General features: G+C 45.7%; 1 protein-coding gene across 5 annotated transcripts in view; it reads left to right on the forward strand.

The window, feature by feature from the left end:
• PLEKHG1 (pleckstrin homology and RhoGEF domain containing G1) overlaps positions 1 to 21,428 on the forward strand; it is a 223,313-nt gene that overhangs the window by 194,437 nt on the left and 7,448 nt on the right. For all 5 annotated transcript variants that reach the window (XM_030853164.2, XM_060283667.2, XM_060283669.1 and 2 more), the window contains 8 exons: positions 669 to 851; positions 942 to 1,037; positions 1,202 to 1,288; positions 7,460 to 7,493; positions 9,860 to 9,955; positions 11,583 to 11,621; positions 13,677 to 13,699; positions 18,075 to 19,695. In XM_030853164.2, coding sequence (XP_030709024.2) covers positions 669 to 851; positions 942 to 1,037; positions 1,202 to 1,288; positions 7,460 to 7,493; positions 9,860 to 9,955; positions 11,583 to 11,621; positions 13,677 to 13,699; positions 18,075 to 19,695 — 2,179 coding nt within the window. The remainder of the gene's footprint in view (positions 1 to 668; positions 852 to 941; positions 1,038 to 1,201; positions 1,289 to 7,459; positions 7,494 to 9,859; positions 9,956 to 11,582; positions 11,622 to 13,676; positions 13,700 to 18,074; positions 19,696 to 21,428) is intronic.

Here is a 21,428-nt window from a genome sequence, read left to right on the forward strand (position 1 = left end):
CAATTAAGTGCTGTTTGTGAATGTTTTCATTTTTCCAAAATAACAACATCAGCTTCCTTTAGAAACGTTGATAGGGATGTACAGTAAATCCTAAAGAAACTTCAAAGTCATGCTATCGATATTTATGAAGTTCCGTTAAAAACACAGTGGCGAAGAAACATTCATTTCCTTTCCCCAGATGAATGGGGATTAACATCAGGAAATTTCTGAGATGTATCTTGTGTGATTTTCCTCAGGCTTTCATTTTGCGTTACTTATTTGTGGTATGAGTTCGATTTCTGGAAAGAGGTTTTTCAGGTCAGTAGCTCTGGGGGTGTTCGTCCAGAGAATGTGGGTGAGCACATCATGAGAAGGACAGCTGAGAAGGCCACACACCAGCAGCCTCCTTACCTGGCTTGTGAAAGACAGTTCCACTGCCTTAGTAGAGGGATTATGGAGGGATGGAAAGAAGTAATTGGCAACTCGTCAGTTAACAACTTGATTCATTTCTGTTAACCCTGAAGTGACACCAGCCATAAATGCAGACACATCAGACACCACGCAGGGCCCTTAGCCCCTGTCGCAGGTATTTAGACACCATTCTTGAGGCTCAACAAATGGGCCCCTGTGTCCTCGCCGTCTTGCCTTCCCACCTCCTGTTTAATCACAGGGAACGTTCACTGTTTCAGGAGATACAGAGTTTGCTCACCAACTGGAAGGGGCCAGACCTGACCAGCTACGGGGAGCTAGTTCTCGAGGGGACCTTCCGCCTCCAGCGGGCCAAGAATGAGCGGACGCTCTTCCTCTTTGACAAGCTGCTTCTCATCACCAAGAAGAGAGACGACACGTTTACGTACAAAGCTCACATCCTGGTAGGTCCAAATAGAGGTCCCGGGCGAGGACTGGGGCGCTGCTTCCATCCTCTTGCGAGCCTGCCTCCCCCTCTCTGCCCGCCCCTCCAGTGCGGCAACCTCATGCTGGTGGAAGTGATCCCAAAGGAGCCCCTCAGCTTCAGCGTCTTCCACTACCAGAACCCCAAGCTGCAGCACACCGTTCAGGTACCAGCACCCCCTCGCCTCCCCGCCCTTGTGCGTCACGGCTGGAGGCCTTTGCAGGACTTTCTGGCCACCTCGCGTGTGTCCCATCCAGTCCGAGGGTCTTAGGAGTGTCTGTGTCTTGCGACTAGCGGGGTGGCGTGACTGTCCACATCTCCTCCCGGTAGGCAAAGTCGCAGCAAGACAAACGCCTGTGGGTTCTGCACCTCAAGAGGCTGATCCTGGAGAATCACGCGGCGAAGATTCCAGCTAAGGTAAGACCGTGAGGGCCGCAAACAGTAACACTGAAAGGAATTCAAGTCCCAGAAAGACAGCCTGACGGCAGCAAATGTGCATCTTCCAGATTAAGACAGTTGAGAGGCTACGTAAGGATCAACCGAACCAGCCATTGGTACTGAAACGATTCATATGTAGGGAGACTCGGTGGAGAGTTTTTGGTTTGTTGTTGTTCCTTTTGTGGCTTGAAAGAAGAAAAGTAAGGAAAAGACTGTAAGGGAATTTCTAGAGAACTAGTAGAACATAAAGGCAGTTCTGAGAATTATTCAAAGGTGTGCTAAGCACCTGGGGCGGATAAAGCTGGCTTAGGCTCTGTGGGAAGCAAGACCCAGACTCAGCCGTGAAGGAATTTGCAGACCAGGGAGCTGGTCGTATAAATGATGTGATGAATTAATAGAGGTATAAGCCAAGTATTGTGGAAGAATAGTGTTCAAGTTTACAGTCGAGTGAGGAGAGGAAAGAAAATGCCTGTTTGCTCAGTCTTGAAGGAGGAGGAATTTTTTTATTAAGTGGGGGAAAAGAAAAAGGGAAACCAAGCTGAGAGAACAGCATAAACAAAAACCAAGGAGGTGTGAACAGGGGCCCTGTGTTCACAGCACACAGAGTGTGCCCGGACGGAAAGGTCGAGTCCTCAGGAGATGGAGTAGCACGTAAGACTAGAAACGTGGAAAGCAGTCAGCCGGCCTTTGAAGGGCTTTGAACACATACACTGAGGAGCCTGGATTTTCGTGGTGGGAAACGACTGAAGGCTTTGTGGGGGTGCGTGGCATGGGCCGCCCTGTGTTCTGACAGTGTAACTTTGGGACAGTGTGACGGTTCAGCTGGCGGAGTGTGAGTGGCGGCAGGAGAAGAATTAGCAGGCTTCCACAGTGGCCTAGAAGAGAGACGAGGGGCACTGCCAGGGAGCATAAGAGATGGGGGGAGAGGCAGAGCCCATCGTGGAACCAGGGGGAACAGGATTTTGCCCACCAAGTGCATGAGGAGAGGGAGAAATAAAAGTCAAGGATGAGTCAGGAGTTGGGCCAAGAGGATGGTGTTGTGAGTTCCAAGACGGGTTGCCCAGGGGAGGGACCGATTGGATGGGCCTCAGAGGGAGCAGCAGGGACACATGCGCAGGGGCGGCTCAGCTGCAGGGAGAGACGCAGGTCTCTCCACACAGTCACCGAAGCCCCGAGATTTGATAGGAGGACCCACACAAACGTGTAAAGGAAAGACGGACCCCTGGGAATCCCAACATCTAAGTGACCAGCAAGGGTTGGGGGATTTGCAGAAGAACCAAAGGCAGAGCAGCGGAATGAGGCAGTAAGAAAACCGAAGGAGAAAAGTGTGGTAACAAAGGAAGGAATGTCTCCGAGAACGAGTGGAGTAACCATCTCAAAGCCTGCAGAGATGAAGACAGATTCGAACAGAAAAGTACATATTAGATTTGGCAACTGAGAGATAAGGGCGAGAGGGCGGTGGGTGGACAAGCAAGGGAGAAGTAAGGAACAGACTGGGTGTAGCCTTCTTTTTTAAACAAAGTTCAGAAGAGACAAACGGTGGTAGTTTGAGGGGAGGTAAGATCAAAGCAAGATGCTTTGCCCTCATGAAGAATACGGTGGACATGTAGGCTAAGGGGACAGGGAAAGAGAACAGGAGACAGTAAAGATAAGAGGTGGAACACCCCTTGGAATGTGACCCCAGGGAGATGGCAGAATAGGATCATCCTTAACCCCCGAATTTCGGGGATGGGGGCATGTACTGTAAATACAGTCTAATAAAAACATTAGATCGTGAACTTGATGCTGGAAGCTCAAAACTTCTTATTTACTGAAAAAGTATGCAAGAATGGCTAATGCACGCCTCCATATGTTTGCAATATGGCTTTTGAAAACACTTAAAGGATAGAAGTAATCCCATTGGTCTTAGGAACCAGAAACTTGGTGCGGCTCCATACAAAGGTAATCAATCTATTCGCCTCTTCTACGCTAATTACACTATTTATATTCACTTTACCAGTAGGTGTAGGGGTTAGTCTTGGAAAGGGTCAGAAATATCTTCCCTGAGCCGGGGGAGAAGAAAAATGAGAAAGGATAAACTTTGAGGTGGACTTGAGGGAGCTGAAAGGGTTTGCCTTCACTGAAGTTGGTGGTAACGGCATCTACTGGGTGAGTGAAGCAAAGATGGGGCTGGATGTCCGAGGGAAAGTGGAGGGGTTCAGAACACGTGCTAAAGAACACAGGCTAGGGACTTCCCTGGTGACGCAGTGGCAAAGAATCCACCTGCCATTGCAGGGGAAACGGGTTCGATCCCTGGTCCAGGAAGATCCCACATGCCGCAGAGCAACTAAGCCCGTGCGCCCCAACTACTGAGCCTGCTCTCTAGAGCCTGCGAACCACAACTACTGAGCCCACAAGCCACAGCAACTGAAGCCTATGTGCCTAGAGCCCATACTCCACATAAAGAGAAGCCACTGCAATGAGAAGCCTGCACACCACAACAAAGAGTAGCACCCGCTCGCCGCATCTAGAGAAAGCCCGTGTGCAGCAATGAAGACCCAATGCAGCCAAAAATGAATAACTTAAAAAAAAAAACTAAAAGGAAAGAAAGAAAGAACACAGGCTAGCAAGTCAGTAGGGATGACTACAGTAATCTGTGAAAGGATCCTAGGCCCACTGAAGCTGGCCACCATGAATGTGTGTGTTGATCCAGCAACTTCAACATTAGTGTTGAGCCATGGGGCGCAGGTGGGTTCCCCAAGGCTGAGGACTGGCAGAGCGGTGAGGGTGAAGGTTAAGTGGGCATGGGAAGACAGTGCCACCCAGCATCCCACCTGCAGTGACTGAGCATGATTTCCAGGCTGAGTGGAGGGTGAAACCAACCGGGAAGATAGGCACAGGTTGAAGGATAAGTCAGAGAACTGGTTCAGCAAGAGTTAAGGTGGAGAGATGGAAAGTACCGAGATCTGTAATTGAAGAGGGGACTTCTGGAGTCCTGCGGAAAGGGAGGGCACTTCTGGATGATGATGAGGCTCTGGGGGCGGCTATGATTGTGTGTTACTGTTCTGGAGTGGAGGGATGGGTGATCAGAAGTAAAGTGGCGAGGAACTAAGGTGAGGGTGGAGAATGGATATCCACGCGTGCGGGGAAATGGTCCGTGCCCAGGCGAGGAGGAATGAAGTGGAGCAGTAAATGCGATGATGCTCATGAGAGTAGAACTGGGTGGAAAAGAAGGAGATCTGAGATTTCTGAGAAAGGAAAGTCTGGTTGCTCTTTGCATAGTTTTTGAAAAGTATTTGAAGCTTGTTCTCAGGGGCTATCAGCAGTGATTCGGTGCCCAGGAAATGAATGTGCACAGGTGTGTGCTTTGACTTAAGCATGAGTCTCATCTCATCAGGGTGTTGCGAGGTGTCGTAGCTCCTGCAGAGAGGCAACTGCATTTGCTTCATGGTTAGTCACTTGTTTGCTGGCCTTGTCACTGGCAATGCCCTTCTGAGCAATGGCAGTGTGTCTTTGATATGCCCCACCTGTTGTTTACCTGTCCCTGGGAAAATCAAAACTGCCAAAGGGCTTCTGAAAATCAGTTATTGGCCATTACAAAGTGAAACTAGGCTACAGACCTTCCTCTTTCTCCCACACTAGGGGTGTGTATTCCAAGCAGTTTTCCCTTTATGTTTTATAATGGTTAATAGAGTCACAGTAGAATTGTGGTTTTTTGGTCCAAGTTCCTGACCCTTTTAGGTGTAAATAGATGTAAACGTTCTATTTTTTTTTAGCTACAGCTTCTTGAGCACACATACACTGTGCTGAGTACTTTATATTCTTATTTCACCCTTAGCAAAACACCTTATGAGAAAGGTCTTATTCTCCCCATTCTAGAGAAATAAAAACAGAGGCTCAGAGACGGAAAGTAAACTGCCCAAGTTTATGCAACTAGTATACGACTGAGCCCAGATTCAAACCCAGTTCTTCCTGAATCCAAAGTTGATCTTAACCACGTTATTCCTAGGGAAAATGAAAGCACACTTATTTAATATACTTTGTCCACCATGAGCTAATGATAATTTTCTATTTTATTTAAGCAGGATTATTACTAAGTTGAAGTTTTCTCTCTTCTCAAGACTGTTTCTTAAGTTATTTTCTTGAAGCTTTCAAACTATATTTACTCCTATCAAATAAAAGAATTACATAATGGGAACAAACATCAAAAAATGTACCACCGGGCTTCCCTGGTGGCGCAGTGGTTGAGAGTCCTTCTGCCGATGCGGGGGACACGGGTTCGTGCCCCGGTCCGGGAAGATCCCACATGCCGCGGAGCGGCTGCGCCTGTGAGCCATGGCCGCTGAGCCTGCGCGTCCGGAGCCTGTGCTCCGCAACGGGAGAGGCCACGGCAGTGAGAGGCCTGCGTACCAAAAAAAAAAAAAAAAAAAAAGATGTACCACAGTTCTACTGTTAACACAGCTGCAGAGGTTAGGTTCCTTGTAACCTCCTTCCATTCCTTTAATTCAGTGATAGTCTCTGGCTGACCCCTAGTGGAAAAATGTGGGAATAGACTTTTTTTGAATTAAATGTCAAGACCAGAAAAAAAAATACTGAGTTCTCGAAGTCAAGTTTATGGATACCAAGGAACTTGCTGGGAATTAGCCATATGGCCCATCTGTATACGTGGCATATAAACTAAATTTCATCCAGATTAGTTGGGAATAAGGTTCAGGTAGAGACTGTTGCATTTTGTATATTCGCATGGTTCTGCCAATGCACTTCACGGAAACTGAGCTAACGTTTGTGTCTGAAATTAACTTCAACTAGTAACCTCAAACTCTGAATGTATGATAGAAATATCAGTGTCATAAAAATCTAAGCATTTGTTTTCTCAAAACTCAGGTGACTGCATTGTTTTGTGGTTTGTTTTTTTTTTTTTTTTGGTTGCCCCTTAGCCCAGACATTTTTACTGTGATATCATCACATACTGTGACAAAGTATTAGTAAAATTATTTTTAAAGTTATTTTTAGCATAATGTTTGTAGGTTCCATTACACTACCTTGAAAAATGAAAATGACATGAAAGAGGCGAGAAAACCTACCTAGTTTTTTTCTTCTTTGAATCCTCAGCAAGATGACTGATGTTAAGGCCATTAACTTTTCTTTTCACTGTTCCCTATACATTGATAACATATGGCAATAATTACACAAAAAGAAGCCTCAAAGCAATAAAGTTCAGAAGCTCGGGGGTTGAGTCGGGGAGAAGTTTGTATGCAGAGAAAGCAAGAGTCAAGGTATTCAGGGCCAGTCCCCTGCGGGAGTAAATGGTAACTAACTTGGGTTGAGTGCCTGTCATTTGGTCCTGGTAGCAACTTTGAAAGGTCGCTCCTATCTTACCATCTTAAGGTCGAAGAAACACATGCAGGAATATGAGAGCACCTGCCTCGTTAAGTGCTAAAGCCAGGATCACAAACCGTGTCCTCCAGGGTCCTTCTCCCACACCGCAGCTCTTTCTCCCCCTCTGGGAGATTCTAGGGCACACACAAGTGATGGTAGGTACAGGGGTGCTGGGAGAGTCAGCTGATGATAATCGCATAATATTTGGAAGGACAGGGGAACTGTCCAGCAACTAGTTTGCATTCAGCTCAGAAGACTTATAATGCCCCAAAGATACGGGGAGGGCTGCTGGTGTAGGTCCTAGGCCCTGTCCCTTGAGCCTTTGGCTCCATAGATCAGGGCTGGATTCAGTAGACTAGGGTTGGGTAGCAGGAATCTAGATTTTGATACGCTGCTCAGCCAGGTTTTTGAACCTTCAGTGAAAGTTTCTCTCCCTCCCTCTTATTTTCCCTTCCTCCTCCTACACCTCCCTGCCTGTGTCTCCTTCCCCTTCCCTCCCCCTCCTTCCCTCCCTCCTTCCCTTCCTCCTTTCTCTCCAGGTGAGGGCTGTAAGCTTAGCTCTGGGGCACCAGTGGTGCAGCAGCTACCACCCACACGAGGACGGATGCTCATCTGTTGGAATCCCTTGAACTATGTGTTAATGCCTAAAAGAAATGAGTTTTGGTTTTGTTTTTCTTTAAGCTTTTCCAAAACCACTCACTCAGGTGGGAGAAGACCCGTATTAGGGTTGGTAGTTTAAAGAAGAGACAGAAAAAGGTCACTGCAGTTATAGCTACACCTTCTTTCTTTCAGGCCAAGCAAGCGATACTTGAAATGGATGCCGTTCGTAAGTTTTGTTTTCTACACAATTTGAAATCTCATTGTCTCCTCGTCTCTCTCAAGTTTCTACAAGTTTATGGCAAACGTCCATTGTGGGAAAGTAGCAGCTCTCTATTCGCTGTTTTGACAAACAGAGCCAGCAGACAGTATACCCTCTTTCTAACCCATTGGCTTGTTTCTACAATAATTTCTCGGTTCATCTGTGAGCTCCCCGACGGCTTGCCGCTGGTCTCTGCATCAACTCACAGTGTAAGATATGCTTCCAGGGTCACCCTTGCCCCACCTCTGCCACCACCAAAAATGATGGTCCCACAATGCATTTCCCACCTCACTCCATTAGCGGAAAATCTATGTTGATTATCTGCAGTAATCACGCTAACTAGATAGGTATTGGTTTTCCAGATGCAGGTCACATTTTAAAATTACAACTGCCCCACATATGTTATTGTGTCTCTGGACTTGTCATAGCAGTCAGAGAATAAATATAAGTGAGGTCTTATAAAATAAGACCTGTTCGAAGCACTTATCACATCCTTGTGATCTCCCAGATTAAATAGAATTTAAAAAGAAGCAATAGCTTTAAAGACTTACAGCCAGGTCTGACAGAAACTTTTACTTAAAATTTTCTAAATAACTTACTTTTGAGGAATCTTTCCCCAAGAGCAAACGCTGATTCACCTACCCCACCCTACCCCAGCCCACCCCCCAGCCTGCTGGTTGTTAATTCTCCAGGGGGGGGAAAAATAAAGAAACATTACTGAAGTAGAAAAATGAACACCGCCACTGTCACTGAGATTCCCCACTGCGTGTCCGTGAGATCCCGAGAAATGATGCAAGGTGATCCCCACCAGAGAGCTGGGCTGGGGCTCCTTGCCCTGTGTTCTCTGAAGCCGCTCATTTTATTCAGTGGAAATCTCTCGAAGATTCTTTTTACTGAGGTATCGTTGATTTGCAGTATTACATAAGTTACACGTGTACAACAGTTTTTAGAGATTATACTCTAGTTGCAGTTCTTACGAAATATTAGCTACATTTCCTCCGCTGCACAATGTGCCCCTTATTTCTTCTATAAATATATGTATATAATGTATATAACATATCTGGGCGCTCTGAAGCGAAGGCAAGGTCATGGATGGGCAGGTGAGAATCAGGAGAAAAGATGGAGGAAGATGGGGATCCAGAGAGGTCAGCTGTTCCATGTGAGCAGCTACATTCAACATTGTGTATTTATTCCCAGGCTCTGAGCTAGCTCTTGGACACCATTAAGATTCTGTGAGCGCACGGAATGACGTGAAGCCTCTAACGGTGCTATGTGCCTCTCTGCCAGGCCAGGCCTGGGCCAGAGCAGCTCAGCCTAGGAAAATAACCTTACTTGCCCTACCCTGACTTTGGTCTCAGCTGGCTGTGAACAGAGCAGGCCAGTCCATTGGACCAAATGGCCTCTGACCCCGGAGAAGTGTATGTGGTCTTTAACAGTCCTCAGAACTTTCTTGCACTTCAGATGCCCTTGAAGGGCCGTAACCCCGATTTGAAGAACGCCAGTCTACGGCCGTGTCCTAAAATTGTTTACCCTCAGGCTTTAGGTGCAGATGATCTTGGAATACGCTGCACTACTTCAGGATTAGACCAGAGTTTCTTAATCCAAAACCTGTGTACCCCTTAGATGAAATAAAATGAAAACCCCCTGTCTGGGAAGAGAACCTAAACCATTCATCACATGTTCAAAGGAGCCACGTCTAGAAAAACATGGAGAGTCGCTGCCCGGGAGGACAGCTTCCACGGGGGCAGGAAGGACTCGCCTCCCTCCACCGCCACGCCGGGCACCAATGCCTCACAAAATTGCTACCTAGAGGGAATTCTCCATTTGGTTTTACCTTGACAGGGCCTCTGTTGTGGCCCATCACCGCAGTCTGTCAGGGGCCTTGGTAGCAAGTTCAGCTGCAGGGATTTTCATGTTCATGGAACTGACTGACCACTGTGGGTCTTAGAGCTGCAGACGAGTCTGAGTGGGTGTAGGAAGTTATCACACCCTACACACTTGAACTAACTTTCTAGTAAGAGTAGAGCCAATGGTTAGAGCTCTTTCTGCCAGAGAGTGAAAAGAAGAGAGTACAGAGAAAGAGTGCCTGTGTGTGCCTGGTGGGCGCTGGGCGGGGTCGGAGGAGGGGTTGCGGGCTAGCTTGCTAACACACTCCAGCAGTCAGTAAACAGAAAGTCTTGAGATGCATATTCAACACCAGTTATGGAAGGAGGGATTCTACCATGCCTGACGAAAAAGAATAAATCCATAGGTATCAAAACAAGTCCTACCCATTTGCTGAGACGTTCCGGAACGCTTCCTTCTTATAGATGCATGTGGTTCTTACGTTACAGATTACCCAGGCTTCTGTTACAGTCCTGAGGGAGAGACAAAGGCCTTTTGTGGCTCTAAAGATGGTTCTGCTTCATATCGGCTAAGAAGAAAATCTGGTAAATAGGATGCGGTAATCAAGATAATTATGGGGCGTTAGTCGTGAAAGTCCCTTTCAGTGTGACAAAAAGGTATATTCTTTCCGGTTTCTGAGCACACCGCCAGTTTGAATACCTTTGAGAATGCCTCCAGGTGGGGCTCTCAAGCTTTGGTTCTAAAACTCTTTCTACTTAACTCTCTATTTTCCAGTGAATATAAAAAAACATGTCAATCAACTAAGTTCACTTTGTATAGCATGTTATTACCATTGGCCTGCAGGTACTTAAATTCTCTTTACTATCGCTAGTGAAAAATTGTATCCTGTAAATGACGCATCCCAGAGAGTATTCAGACCTAAAATTTTAACACACATTTGCTAAACCAGACTTCGTGTGGTATTCCCTTAGCCCTCGGATTTTTTTTTCCATTTAAATCGGCATTTATTGAGTATCTACCTAATTTCCTGCACTGTACTAAGAACTGGGAATGTACGAATAATACACAGGATTCCTGCTTGCAAGGAGTTTGTAGTCTAGTGGGAGAGTCAAAAAAAGGTTGAATAAATACCAGTTCATACAATGGAGCTGTAGTAGAGGTTGAAAGGAAGAAAGAGCGGGGAGACAAAGGAGAGAGGTGAACCCTCTAGGAAGGAGAGAGAAGGCCGTACAGAGTAGAGGACCAGTACCCCAGATGGGATCTGGGAGCTGAGGAGCCTGATGGGGTGGGAATAGCACATGCAAAGGCCCTGAGACTTGAGCCAGCGTACCTTAGATCAGACAGCTATTGCCAGTTGTTTGGCCTGGCTGCAAGGTGGGCCGGAGGTAGAGGTGGGCAAGGTCAATCGGAAAGAGATGTGGCTGGAAGTACAGATTGGGCCCTGATCGTGGAAGGCCGAGTAGGCCACGCAGAGGGTTTGAACTTTATCCTGCAAGCTATGGAAGGATTTTAAGCAATGAAATGTTTGCCTTTTAAAATGAGAGTTCTGGCTCGATGTGGAAAATGAAGTAGGCAGGGAGAATTGGTAGGAGGCTGTTCCTCTAGCTTGGGCGAGAGATGGTAAAGGTTTGGAATAAGACAGTGGTGATTGGGGTGGAGTGTTCCTGGGATCCCACAAGACCATGATGGATGAAAACAGGAGAAACTTAAAATGATGTCCTGGTCGCTAACTAGGGAGGGTAATGTGAGTGACAACTAAGATAAGAATCCAAATGGAAGAGCAGATGGGGGAGACTGGTGAGCTGCGACTGGGACGTGTTGAGTTTGCCGGGTCTATGGGCATGTTGGAGACACGTCAGATGGACAGTTGGCATCTGAGACCTGGAGCTTGCGGTAGGGCTCTGGCAGAAGAATATAAAATTGAACGTTATCCACTTATAGGTGGTAGTTAAAGCTCAGAACATTGCTCTACTAGTTGGTAGGGTTGGTTTTCTGTTAGGTGACGCCAGATCGCACAGCTTACTATTTATCCTACAGTTTTGATGGAGGGAATGTCTTGCTGCTAAGTATCTCTAAGCAATCAGGATTTAGATGAATTTGATAGAAAATTTCTAGAGCTCAATTCATTTGCCCATAAGCTAATAATTCACTTATAAAGAAAAAAACTTGATTTGGTTTTGCAAATGATGCTGGCCTTATCTTTTCGCTCAGAACCTTCCTCAAGATCGCATAAAGTTTTGAAGACCAGCGGTAAGTCCTAAAATAACTTTCTTTTTTCATTCTTGTTGATATCCACTAAGTCAAACCATACACACAAAAAATAAACACAAGATGAATTACAGATTGGCAGATTTGATTAATCCCATTATAAAATGTAAGGCTGAATGACATAAAACGTTTGCAGCATAGATAATGGGCATAAAAAGATGAATATCTGTGAATGTTGATGTTAAGAAATCCCATATATCAAAAAGAAAGGACAGGGGCTTCCCTGGTGGCACAGTGCTTAAGAATCTGTCTGCCAATGCAGGGGACATGGGTTCGAGCCCTGGTCCGGGAAGATCCCACATGCCACGGAGCAACTAAGCCTGTGCACCACAACTACTGAGCCTGCGCTCTAGAGCCCGCGAGCCACAGCTACTGAAGCCCGCATGCCTAGAGTCTGTGCTCCGCAACAAGAGAAGCCATCGCAATGAGAAGCCCGCGCACCGCAACGAAGAGTAGCCCCTGCTCTCTGCAACTAGAGAAAGCCCGTGCACAACAACAAAGACCCAACGCAGCCAAAAAATTAATTAATTAATTAAATCTATTTAAAAAACGGACAAAGGACTCTTTTTTTAATAAATTTATTATATTTATTTATTGTTTCTGGCTGCGTTGGGTTTTCGTTGCTGCACGCAGGTTTTTCTCTGGTTGCGGTGAGTGGGGGCTACTCTTTGTTGCGGTGCGCGTGCTTCTCATTGCAGTGGCTTCTCATTGCAGAGCCCGGGCTCTGGGCGCGCGGGCTTCAGTGGTTGTGGCATGTGGGCTCAGTAGACGTGGACTCTTTTTTGAAAGGCAGAGAATATAATTGGGCAGTTTCACAGAAGAAACACAAACTGCCAATAAAATTTACAAATGGTCACCTGTATTAGTGATCAGAAAAATCATACATTTCAGTGAGATAAACGGAGAGGAGAAAGCTGTGGGCTTGGCCAAAAGAAAAGAAAAACAGGCACTCTGAAACTGTTGGTGTATAAATTTCTGCAACCTTTTTGGAGCAAAATTTGTTAATGCCCATTTAAATTGAAAATGTGTATTTGCTCTTGAACCAAAAATTTCAAATTTTTCACCCATAGAAATTTCACAACGTACACTTCCTGTATAGAAGTGCTCACCCAAGTGAGCACAGATCTATGAGTATCTGTGTTCTTTGCAGGGTTTATATAACAAGACACCACATAAAATGCCCATCTAGTGGGAAATAGTTTTAAAAGTTGTAGTAAATTCTGGAATACTACATGGAATATTCTGCAGCTGTCAAAAAGAATCAAGTACATATCTGTCTACTGATAAGAGTGTCTACATATATTTAGCAGGAAATTCAATTTTGCATATTGCACCTTTGAGAGCAAAAAAACTGTGCATTGTTGTGGGATTGGGGCAGTGGGCATGGGACCTGGGAAGATGAACATCAAACTTTTACGTGTGGCTACCTCTGCAGGGTGGAATTTGTGGAGAGGGTTTGATCGCTTTTTACTTTAAATGCTTCTGTAATTAAACAGTGTTGAAAGATGAGACACACATGATCAGAGAATCGTAAGGGTATATATGAGGATGTGGCTGGTAAATCTCTCCCCACAATTCCTCTTGCACCCTCCTTAGCACAGTGCCAAGGTGACCCTGTTGATAAATGCTATATCTTCAATGAAAGCCAATAGAATATTTAAAAATTAACAGAAGCATAATCTGATGTTTAAGTGAGTTTCATGGCTTAGGGCATGTGGATTATTTTTTCAGGTAATATATATTTGGGTGGGGGGAAGCTTTTGAAACGTATTCATATGAATTGGTCCATTGCTCTCAGGGATTTAAGGAAGATACTTATCACTCAGATACATGTATGGTTGTTTTACATGTAGTACAAGATCTATACTTGGATAACTGAGAGGCATTTTCTAAAAGTGAGGTCTCAAGAGCCCAGAGATGCTTGGGCTTCAATTATTAACAATAAGTTTAAAAGCCCTATAAAATGTGAGTGCTTACCTATGTATGAGACATTTTTAATCCTCAAACTTAAAAGATAAAAAAACTTTTATTTTTCAGAAACAGCACAAGACATCCAAAAGGTAAGTACTATTGGCATTTCTTATTTTGAAATGTTTACTTTAGGTGCCCTTTATACCTACCCTTTCCTTATATGTCTCATCTGCAGCTAATCTTCCAAGTGTAAACAATTATTTTACATGTTGACATAGATTTAAGTTAGGGCTCGTCCTTATCAACTCTCCCTCCACCTCACCACCCCAGCTTCATCTCTCAGAACAAAGGCAATGATTTCTTCATTCTTCTGCCCCACCTCTCTATTCAGAAGCTAATACCTTAAGATGTAACACCTAGGCTTCCCTGGTGGCGCAGTGGTTAAGAATCCGCCTGCCAATGCAGGGAACACGGGTTCGAGCCCTGGTCCGGGAAGATCCCGCATGCCATGGAGCAACTAAGCCCATGTGCCACAACTACTGAGCCTGCACTCTAGAGCCCGTGAACCACAACTACTGAGCCTGCGTGCTGCAACTACTGAAGCCTGCGTGCTTAGAGCCCGTGCTCCGCAACAAGAGAAGCCATCGCAATGAGAAGCCCAGGCACCACAACGAAGAGTAGCCCCCGCTCACTGAAACTAGAGAAAGCCTGTGTGCAGCGACGAAGACCCCAACACAGCCAAAAATAAAATAATAATAATAAAATAAATTAATAAAAAAAAAAGATGTAACACCCACACAGGGCTAGTGTGGTGCACCCCACATTGCCCTGTGCCTCTGTGCATATAAGACTGAGGCTCTTGCATCCTGAGTATTTGCTCCCTTTTCAAAGCATCAGACTTCAATCACAAAGATCCCCGTCTAAGAATATGGTCCTGCTGCTGGTATAAGAGGTGTGATCATAGGTGGTATAATGAAACTTCACTATATCAAGCTTTGATTTTTCTCCCTCCAATAAAAGGTTAGGAGAGGCAGAATGAAAATGGTATGTTGTATTAGAAGATGTATATTCAAATTTATTACCTACGAACAATGCCTATTGTATCCTGACCTGGGCAAACCACATCCAGTATGCCTACTGATCAACTGGCTTACTTAACAGTGCTTAGGGGACTGAGCGCAGCTTCTTACTTCGTGCTCTGTAACTGTAGCAACGTGGCTGTGAACATCTCCCCCGCGATTCTACGTGCTCCACTCCTTGGCACAGGGCCAAAGTGACCCTGTTAATAAATAATGTATCTTTCAGGTTAGACGCCTAAATGTCTAAAAATCAACATGGTCTTATCTCTAAGCTATTTGCTTAAAATTACGGCATGTGGATTTTTTTCAGGTAGTACATATTTCTGTTTGGAAGCTTTTGAAATTTATTAACATGAATTGGTTCATTGTCCTGAAATATGGCATGAGATTTTGATTTTTTTAATGTACTTTGTTTTCATAAACAAACCCTGGGACGGTGCCCTTGTAAGGCAGCCAAGCTATGATCACGGAGCAAGCCTGGCTTAGTACCAGCTAGGGGAATCGCTCTATTAGTCCTAGAGATACAATCTCAAGAGCTTCTCGGAAACTTTCTACGATAGTGATCGAGTCAAGTCTCCATATGGGGACTAACTATACCTTATACAATCTGAAGACAAGAAAGAAAGAAAACACCAATGTACTTTTTTCTTAGTGGTAAAATTCCATCTCCTAACAAAAATGAATGTATACTAAATGCAGGGAGAGATTAAAGAGATAAAGAGATTAACGTTTCTCCTAGAATATACCTTCTAAAGCCGTGTTTGTGTGTGTGTGCATGTGTGTATATAGCGAGAGATAAAGGGAAGGAGAGAGGGAGAGAGATTTAGCTCATATATAAGCTGAGGATTAAGACATGGGTTCAAATCCATTTCTGCCGTTTATAAGCTGTATGACTGTATGCAAGTTGTTAAACCTTACCAAGACTTAGTTTCCTAATTTATGGAATTGTTATAAAGATTAAATGTGATATGTTTTATAATGTGCTTAGTACAGTATTTGGCACAAAACAAGTGCCCCATAAATTAGCTCTTATTATGTTACTATTAAGTAACCGTAATGCTGAGAATGTGGAAAACTGTTCATCACGAGGGCTCTACACTACATACTTCTGTGCTGTGTCCAATCCATATACTGATTATTTCTAAATCTAACAGCTTCCTCAGTTCTCCTGATGATTTATTTGATATAAACTTTCACCTTCCAAATTACTGCTAACTTCACTTCAAGTGTAGTTACCTTTTGGGAATTCCCTGGCAGTCCAGTGGTTAGGACTCTGCACTTCCACTGCCAGGGACACGGGTTTGATCCCTGGTTGGGGAAATAAGATCCCGCAAGCCACGCAGCGTGGCTGAACAAACAAACAAAAAAAGTGTAGTTACCTTAAAAATATACTTTGATATTAACAATTCGGGGTTTCTAATTTTCTAAAATGTCCGGGAATTTTTCTGGAATGAAAGATTTTAAGAAGGTATTACTTCTGGCTGTTCACAGAATTGTTTTGTTACACTTCCACAGTGTTTGATCATGATTTAACTAGCTAATACTAACTTGTTTTATTTTATAAAATGTAGTTACTGCGTACCTATATTTTATAAACATTTTACCAGTGCAGTCTGAGTAAGAGGAAAAGGGAGAGATATTAAAGGGTAAAGAAAAAAAACAGAAGAGCCAAAATATAATATATATATATTTGTATGTGTGCACATATATCTATATGTGTGTGTATTCATTTATTCCTAGTCTTCAAATAGTCCACATTTTTTTTTTTTTTTTTTTTTTTTTTTGCGGTATGCGGGCCTCTCACTGTTGTGGCCTCTCCCGTTGCGGAGCACAGGCTCCGGACGCGCAGGCTCAGAGGCCATGGCTCACGGGCCCAGCCGCTCCGCGGTATGTGGGATCTTCCCGGACCGGGGCACGACCCGCGTCCCCTGCATCGGCAGGCGGACTCTCAACCACTGCACCACCAGGGAAGCCCCACATTTTTACTATCTGAAAAAAATGAACAAAAGATTCAATGACTAATTAGATGTTTTTAGCTTTAAATTTTTAATAGAAAAACAACATTCAGGATAAAATTGTATCTTTGCCCTCCCTGATAGACAGGCAGGTAAGCAGACAGACAGACATATTAATAGGTGGATATTCCAAGGTAATATGTATCCCAATTTCATTGATCAGTGATGAAAAATTCTTGCTAATTTGACATTTCCAATAGGTTACTATAGTGTTTTGACCAGAAAATATACCCCTGGTACTAATTAGTTTGAACCTGTCTTAACCCTTTCAAATCGTTGAAGCTAATCCCAGTACCCACAGAGGGCATCAGAGGGCAGTCCACTCCCTGTCTGCACAGTTGAGCTCCATCAGGAAAGGTTCCAAGTTATAACAGACCCATTGTTTTCTCTGATTAAAAATCATTAATGTCACTCATAATTTACTCCCTAATTGGCATCTAAATATTGCTTAATTAAATGTATTTTGAAAGAAAGTAGAAATTTCATTAGCTCAGTAGTGGATTAAATTAAATTCCTGCAACAAAGGCTCTTTTGCCTAGAATCTATAAACCAAGGCACTGCTGGTCAGGTTCATGCAGGTCTGCAGATTTAAAGGAAAACCCTTGGGGGTCTGCAGTCAGATCACCGACAGGGGTGTTTCTCGTAGACCGGAAACCACAGTAAGACCGCTAAGAATCAAACCCCAAATAGAAATCAGATACCATGGCCCTTGACACCTATATATGTTCATTTATATAATGTTATTTACCGAGAACACATCGGAATTATTAGAAATATCTAAGAGTTTTCTGTATTTAGCCAATTCCCTGCAGTGGGGAAAGGTATTTGGAGTCAAACCTGGGTTTACATGCTAGCCTTTCCACTGCTGGGGGAAAACATGTTACTGAATCCTAAGAGCCTAGATTTCCTTACTGTGAAACTGGTACAATCATATCTAATCCAAAGAGTGATTGTGAACGTTAAGTTTGGAGAATGTCTTCAAATGGCCTAGCCTATTTCTAAGCAAATATCAGTTCCTGTCCTTTCTGCTCCTTTTGCAAAAAATCTGATGTGCTTTCCAACACAGTTAAAATCGACAATGTTTGGGCCTCCCTGGTGGCGCAGTGGTGATCCGCCTGCCGATGCAGGGGATGCGGGTTCGTGCCCCGGTCTGGGAAGATCCCACATGCCGCGGAGCGTCTGGGCCCGTGAGCCATGGCCGCTGAGCCTGTGCGTCTGGAGCCTGTGCTCCGCAGTGGGAGAGGCCCCAACAGTGAGAGGCCCGCGTACCGCAAAAAAAAAAAAAAAAAAAAATCAACAATGTTTACTGATCATTTTCTTTAAGAATATCACAGTCTAGGGGGAGAGGCAATGTGTAAATACAGGAGAACATCCTAAGTCATGTGTCCTGTGGTGCTACAATTCAATCGATATGTCTCTATCCTCCTCAGGTTTCCAGAGAGGAAGGGTCTCCCCAGCTGACTTCAGCAGGGCCGTCTCCTGCCCAGAGGAACAGTCAGCCGAGCAGTTCTGCCATTATCAACGTGCTTCGCGGGGGCGGGGCCGTCAGAAGCATCTGGACGGACCACCAGATCCGGCAAGCCTTGTTCCCCAGTCGGCGGTCTCCGCAGGAGAATGAGGAGGACGAAGATGATTATCAGATGTTCCTGCCATCCTTCTCCCCTTCAGATCTGAACTCTGCCCGACTGTGTGAGGACAGCACTTCCAGTCGACCTTGCAGTTGGCACATGGGACAGGTCGAGTCCTCGGAGACCCCCAGCTCTGGCCACAGGGTTGTGCGGCGGGCCAGCAGTGCTGGCGAGAGCAACACGTGTCCCCCTGACATGAGGAATAGGGACAGTGACAGCCCTCAGTACAGCTCCCGAAGGGAACTGCAGAATGACCCTAAAACAGAGGGGCTGGACGGGATGACTCCCTTCGGGTCCTCTGTAGAGCTGACCATTGATGACATAGACCATGTCTATGATAACATAAGTTATGAGGACTTGAAACTGATGGTGGCTAAACGGGAAGAAGCTGAAGCCCCTCCCCCCAAATCAGCCAGGGACTCTGCTCGCCCCAAGAGCACCCCGGAGCTGGCCTTCTCAAAGAGGCCGGCAAGCCCAGAGAAGAGCCCTCTGCACCCCCAGAGAGATGGTGCCTCCCCAGGCCGGGAGGCGTGGAACCAAAGCTCACGCGAACTCCAGGTCGTGGAGGAGAACGTCTACGACACCATCGGGCTCCCAGAGGCGCCCTCCCAGGACTTCAAGTGCAGCAGCCTAAAACGTCCCAAGAGGAGCACCTTCCTGGGCCTGGAGGCCGACCTGGGGTGCTGTGACAGTCTGAGGGCCTCTGTTTCCCAGGACAGCCTCCAGTTCAGCGAGGACGAGGCGCCCTACCCCCCGGGACCCTCTGGTAACGATTATCTGAGTTTGTTCTATAACTCCTTCGGCTGCAACTTGTCCATAGCGGATCGGTCCATCTCCGATAAACTGTCTGAAGAAGTAGATGAGATCTGGAATGACCTGGAAAATTACATCAAGAAAAACGAAGTCAAAGCCAGAGACCGGCTCCTGGCGGCGTTTCCCGTTAGCAAAGACGACGTGCAGGAGCGGCCGCTGGCGGGCAGCGCCCCAGAGCTGGGCGCGCGCTCCCCACGTTACCTGCCCGCAGGCCGGGCCCCCCTCGTGCCACCCAGAGACAGGCCGGGGCCGGTCTCCTGCACACTTGACCTAACCCCGGCCTCCAAAGACGGCTCCTGCCTGAGTCTCCACCGGCTGTCGCTGGTCAGTGACCTGCCGCCCGTGGAGAGTCCCTACGACGTGGCCAGCAGCAGCCCGTCCCCTGCAGACCTGAAGAACCCTGACCCCGGCATGGACACCGCAGACAAGACCAGGAGCAGGGTTTTCCTGATGGCCAGGCAGTACAGTCAGAAGATCAAGAAGGCAAATCAGCTGTTAAAGGTGAAAAGCCCGGAGCTGGAGCAGCCGCCTGGCAGCCACGTGCAGAAGCAGGTTCCCAGGGACCTGGCGGCCATCCTAGAAGAAAAGAAGCAGGGCGGGCCCGCCATCGGTATGTCTCCCGCGCTGCCCTTCTCCTTCCGAGGACTGGGAGAGAGCCGTGTTCTGGTTCTCAGTGTCCTTAGCACCGTGAGGGTGCTGTCACCCAGATGTTCATTCTCACAGAGAGACCCCAGACTCACAGATGAGGCCGGCCCTGCACCCACCACATCTCACCAGTGGGAGGCGATTGAGTCTGGAGGGTTTCCTGGTGTCTGTGACATCATCACTCCAGATATGATATTTGAAGCAGTGTTCTCTAATATAATCTAGAGCTGAAACATAGCCGTCAGGTTCAGTTTCAGTGTGTTAGGAGGGGTAGCTGGGTAGCAGGGTAAGAGTTTAAGGTTTGGACGAATACGGAATAGGATTGCTCTTTGCTCCGGAATCCTAACAAAAACGCCTACTCATCCTAACAAAGACAAAAAGGAGGGCTTTTTGCATGTTTTTTTTTAGCTGTTCACACTGTAACTCGGCTGTTTTCTCATGTGTTACATTTTCTAGTTGCTTTTTTGGAATAGCTGCTGTAATGCATTTAATACCGTCTCATTTGGTATTCTCCTGTATGCTTCCAAGAAGTTTAATTCTTTGAGTCAAGCCTCCTTTTTGGGCAGAAGCAAACCAGGATCACGTGCGTGATATTGGTACCATTAGGGTTTAGGAATGAGAGGATCACAGTTTGGCTTTTCCTCTATTGTAAAGAAGTACATATCCCCTGGGTAGATTACACAGGGTTCTCAGTGGAAGGGCATGATGTGAATTAAGCACTGGATTGTCATGGAAAGAAAAAAAAACCTGAGGGTGCTGACTCTCACCTGAGGAGTTTTCCACCTCCAGACCCAGAGAGATTTCTGAGATTAGGGCCCAGGAACTGAATTTTTTTTTTTCAGTGTGGACTTTTGATCCTGTTTTAAGAATCCCAGCCCTAGATCTTCTGACAAAGCATCGTCTCTGTATCAAATGAGAAGAGACAGTTCTCCAATTAAAAATAAAAACCAGATGGCTCAGTATCAGGGCATGTTTCGTTGGTTAGCTTGGTGGCGGCATGGCTCATCTGGCCAACTCGATGACACCTACCTCCTTTCTTTGGGACTGCTTTCTTAGGTGGAAAGCAGAGAATCAGAAGGGGGTATCCAAGTCCTAAATGGACTCACAAGTTGCATGACAAGAATCTGTAGGGAAAAACAGTTTTTTTAAGTTTGGGAGTATTTAAGAATTACCTAAGTTTACTCTTTTTCCAGAGCTAATCGCACAGTAATATTTCTTAACACGTAGGGAAGTGAAGGCCTGGAAATGTTACCTGAAGGATTTTACAGACCCTCTGTGACTTGGCCTTCTTTTTAAGTTAGATAAAGGTTAAATGTGATTTTTATATGAATGTGAGAGACTAGATCGCATATATTTTTCTCCTTGCAATAATATGCTTGAATTAGTCCCTTTTCCAACGCGAGTGTTGCTAAACTGTTGTTACACACAGAAAAAGTGACTGCGTTCCAGCTGCAGGCGGACTGTTTTGGAGTACAGATGGCACTAGAAGCAGTAGTGTGTTGGCAATGAAACCACTGACTGAATCTGGGCTAGGGTGCCTCAGAATGAGAGAAAATATAATACTGAGGTTTCCGATGATGATGGATTGATGAAGCCAGCAGACTGTTGTTTAAAAAGTGGTAATTGCCTGAGGCCGGTTGTTTGGAATGTGGACCATCCATTAACATGCGAAGCTCCAACCCTGTCAGAAGCAAGGTC

The sequence above is a fragment of the Globicephala melas genome, chromosome 14 (assembly GCF_963455315.2).
Source record: "Globicephala melas chromosome 14, mGloMel1.2, whole genome shotgun sequence".
Taxonomy (NCBI): Eukaryota; Metazoa; Chordata; class Mammalia; order Artiodactyla; family Delphinidae; genus Globicephala; species Globicephala melas.